A 4,341-nucleotide genomic window follows, 5' to 3' on the forward strand; every position below is an offset into this window, starting at 1 on the left:
CGTTACCCGAGGCAAGTACTCGCACTCCGACTTTCTGAATAGGCTGTCCGGTTGACTGGGAACAAGCCACACTGAACTTGCAGTCGCTATTTGGACAGATTTTTGTCTTGCATCTACAAGGATTTCAGGAACGGGAGACAACTTGGGCTGGTTTTATCGAGCCCCCAAATACATTTCCCCACATTACGCCAATGGATGAAGTCGGCCATCCCCATGCGCGCCATGTGCGGGAGTGTGGGAGTAAGACTAAGGTTTCTCTTCCACCATCCGGCGAAATCCGAGGCACTGAGGGTGCCTTGAGCAACAATGTTGAACTTTCCGGACCTGCTGGGGGTTGGGAGCCTGGTCATTCATGATTCCGTTCTGATGGAAAAACCGGAAATTGACAACAAGTCTGCGTTCACGGACAGGATCAGACGTGTCTCGATCCGAGGTCTAGCCCACTGACCCCAGGCAACGAAGTACAGACATAGGGGACACCCTACTCGAGAAGTCTCATTCTGTTCACGACACGATTTAATCTATTCTTCGCTATGATCAGACCTGGAAACGGAGAAGAAAGTGCGCGGTTCCGCACGCCGATAGACTACTGTGCAAGCTACAAGAAAGCAGTGGCAGTCAGTGGACGGTGGTGGTTCGTTTGCCTGGCTTCCGTAGCTCTGCAGCTCTGCATTAAGATTTTGGCTACTCCAAACCGGAGTTGACGGGGTCGATGACGGCACCTTATTGAGAGGGAGTCGTTTTGGGGAACGGACGCGGAAGAGAACCACATTTGAACGCATCAGAGTGATGACACCAGTCGGCAACGTACTCAACTGCGATGCGATTATTGTGATGAGATCTGAGTTGCTCATCTTCGGTCCTCCAGAATGGCATTAACGGGCCCCAAGTTGTACGTCCGTGAAGAAAGGGGGCCATCGGGGGGCTATCGGATGACCGCCTGCTTCTCTTTTAAATCGAAGAGGGTCTTGAAAATGATGGCGACCCGCTATAACGTCACCGGACGGAGCCTGCTTCAGCCCTGTGGGCAATGGATGGAGCTTATGGAGAGGTAGCCTGAAAAGCATGGCTCCGGAGCGATTGCGACTCCTGTTTCGGTCGGAGGAAACCCATCTTACCCGCTACACACATTGATCAAGGCCCTTGTTTGGGTCAACGGGGATTTCAAAGACGGGTTGAATGATCACGGCCCTCTAGAATCACGCCGGAAGTTTCGCACAGCTTCGTCCCCGAGTCTGCTAAGTCCCAGTGCGGGATGTTCAGATCTAAGGCCCCCAATCTACTGCAGTCCACCGTTGTTAACAACCCGCTGCGCCAGTTCCTGCCTTCATCGCGTCGGTCATCGAGGACAAAATTCTAAGCCAACAAGCCAACCCGAGCTGCCTTTCGCAAGCTCCATTTCCTCAGAAACCCTCCTCTGACACCAATCAGACCCAGATACAAAAGCTTCAATGCCATCCGAGACCGAGGCGCTTCTGGGGAACGGGCATTCGCACCCGTCCCCTCCACGGTCGCGGTCGCGTGGGTTCCTCCGCCATCTACGGGACGAGATCGATCCCGGTCGGGGCGATCTGCTCCTCCTCTTTTGTTATGTCATCACCGGCTTGCTGGACAGCTCTGCAGTCTTCATCTGGGGCTCCTTTGTGAGCATGCAGACCGGAAATACCGTGTATTTCGGTCTTGGACTGGTCGGAAGCGACGACACGCGCTGGGTCAAATCCGGCATCTCCATTGCGGGCTTTTGTCTGGGATCGCTCTTCTTCGGCCTCTTCCATCGAACGTTTTCCCCGCGCCAGCGCTGGGTGCTTTGCGCTTCGTTCCTGATCCAATTAGCCTGCGTTGTTGTGGCCGCTGTTATTGTTACGATTTTCCAACCGTCGCGAGATGAACGGATCCACTGGTTGGTCTCGGTGCCGATAGCACTGGTAGCATTCCAAAGCAGTGGTCAAGCACTGGCGAGTCGGGTTCTCAAACACAGTTCCTTGACGAGTGTGGTTCTCACCAGTATATATTGTGATTTGTTCTCTCATCCTGACTTGTTGACTCGCAAATTCTTCCGCAATACTGAAGAGCTGCGCCGGCTCGGTGCTGTGCTCGGTCTCCTGCTTGGTGTGGTCCTGGGAGGACTCTGGGCAAAGAGCTCGGTCGGAATGATGGGGGCACTCTGGACAGCGGCCGCACTCAAGACGGTGATGGTCTTTGCGTGGCTGCTGTGGAAGAAAGTCGACGAGTAGGCATCTGGCCCCACAGTGTCTCCATTGAGTGTGTGCTTTCTACTAGCATTGTTCATGTTTATAATTATAGGCGCGTCAGCCGCCGGGTCGATCGACTTGACGTATCTTCCTTGTGACTCTTCCCGGGCATGCCAATCTTTCTTGGGCAGCTTGATCTTTTGGCAAATCAGCTTCTAGCTTCCATTTGATCCTGCAGACAGGCATTTACATACGCGCTATTGTCCATCCTTGTTGACCAGTGTACCTTAACGTCAACCAGCTTAGGGAATCATCCTCGAATGCACAGAACGTTGAGACGGTTGTGATTCCCATCGCAACCGCTTCAAAAGAAAGAAGTAAACGATCTCGAGATGACTAGCGTAGTACCTACCTTGTTAAGCTATTCAGTACCGCTGCTAGAACTATACTGAAACAAAAGAACCCGGTCTGACAATTAACACCTATCAACTGATGTATACTATGTAGAGTCGATCGCTGTTCGTAAGGCGAAATGCCACAGGCCCCCGAGGGGAGAGAGGGATCTGGCTTAGTATGTTTCAGCCTCTTGTGGACCTACAAATATGGATGTGGGATGGAAGAAAAACTTGCTTCGGAAGTGATTACAGGTACATGGCGAGGCGCACGAAAATCCCAAGCCACTCTGGACGGGTATGTGTAATCTAAGACAGCACCCAAATCTGGACGACAAAGATCAAGCAAGAAACCTCAGTGACATTGTCCTAGACAATCCTGAACCAGTGAAAACATGAGCTCTCCGAAATTGCCTGATGTATTGGCTAGGTATAGTGCTTTTGGTCCCGATAATGCTAATTCCAGCCAATTGCTCACACCAATTGCTCACACCAACTTTTGAAGTATCACAATCTGGACGAAAATACACGAAGAGGTCTCTCGGTGTAATGCAACTTGGGAGGACCAAAATGGATAGTTATTGACTCGGAGATAACACAGCCTCAAACAGCCACTCCTCATGCCCAAGGGTATTTCGTTTCAATCTCTCGTGTGAGCCATGAAGGGAGATATAGATATTTGGACTGTAGGAGATACCATCTACGGAATAGAGGGAAAAAAGGTGAAACGTAACTTGAAATTTGGTAGAAAAGGAGGAAGGAGGAGAGAGAGACTGTCTAATGTTGTGGGTTTGTGGGTTTGTGGGTGATGAGTCGGCAGAATCACATCCACATAAGGTTGAGGTTGCTTACCTTTTGATCCTTAACCCCCTGTACCATTTGCTCAAGAGAGGCAGGGAACAGTCTCTGCGTTAGCCGTCACTCGTTTTTCTTGGGGGTGGCAAATTTGCTCGGGCTTACCAGTCCTCTCTTTGCGACGTTATTCACGCTGCCGTTGCTAGTTGCCAGGATTCCTGTATACTCCCCGCTGACTAGCCCCTAGACTCCCTACTCTGTGAGTTGGTCATAATCAAAAATGGTATGAGATACTTCGCAATGCAAAAGCGGCAGAGTTTGTGAGCCTCTTGACGAATGAGCCTCTCATATTTCTGCACTTTGAGGTGCTTGCCTACCCACTTAGGTAGATGGATGAAGGAGATCACAAATTGTCCATTCTTGATGTGGCCAAAGATCACTGGCCTCGCAGTGAACTTACTCTGGTAGGGCGTCTCCGACTTCAGAAGCTTGAAGGCCTCTTCAAGCGCGCGTCCTACTTTTTCAGGGGGTCTCCAGGGCCCCTGCAACGGTCCATACCACGTTGGTGGTAGCATCAGATTGCCCAAAGGGCTTCACGTCAACATCTATTTTGACCTTTTCGTGCTTAAAGGATTTCTTCTGCATCACCTCCATGGCTTCACCTCCATGGCTTGGTCGCGTTGTTTAATTGTATCAAAAACAACCGCAACGTACGATTCGCCAGGGGGAGGGTTTTATTCCTTCCAAGCACATGTCGCAAACCCACTTCGCTATGGATTTGTTGACGGTCGCCCTCTTTTGGGGGGACGCCTGGGGCAAGGCAACAAAGACGGTCGCGTTGTCCTTAGCGAGCTAGGCCTTGTCCGCGGGCGACAGGTGAGGGATCTAGTTATAAGATTGTCAGCCCAGATCTTCCCAAGTGTTACGAGTTAGCGGACTTGGATTCTTCTGCAGATTAGCGG

At 51.2% G+C, this 4,341-nt stretch overlaps 1 protein-coding gene across 1 annotated transcript; it reads left to right on the forward strand.

Annotated features, from left to right (window-relative positions):
* Nucleotides 1-1,451: 1,451 nt before the first annotated feature.
* On the forward strand, nt 1,452-2,234 carry N7539_008449 (YoaK family protein; the record flags this gene model as incomplete). Its single annotated transcript, XM_056938049.1, has 1 exon — nt 1,452-2,234. The coding sequence occupies one exon, from the start codon at nt 1,452-1,454 to the stop codon at nt 2,232-2,234; it is 783 nt and encodes a 260-aa protein (XP_056787141.1).
* Nucleotides 2,235-4,341: the final 2,107 nt, after the last annotated feature.

This window comes from Penicillium diatomitis (assembly GCF_028827545.1).
Source record: "Penicillium diatomitis strain IBT 30728 chromosome Unknown utg000012l_segment0_segment0, whole genome shotgun sequence".
In the NCBI taxonomy this organism is placed as follows: domain Eukaryota; kingdom Fungi; phylum Ascomycota; class Eurotiomycetes; order Eurotiales; family Aspergillaceae; genus Penicillium; species Penicillium diatomitis.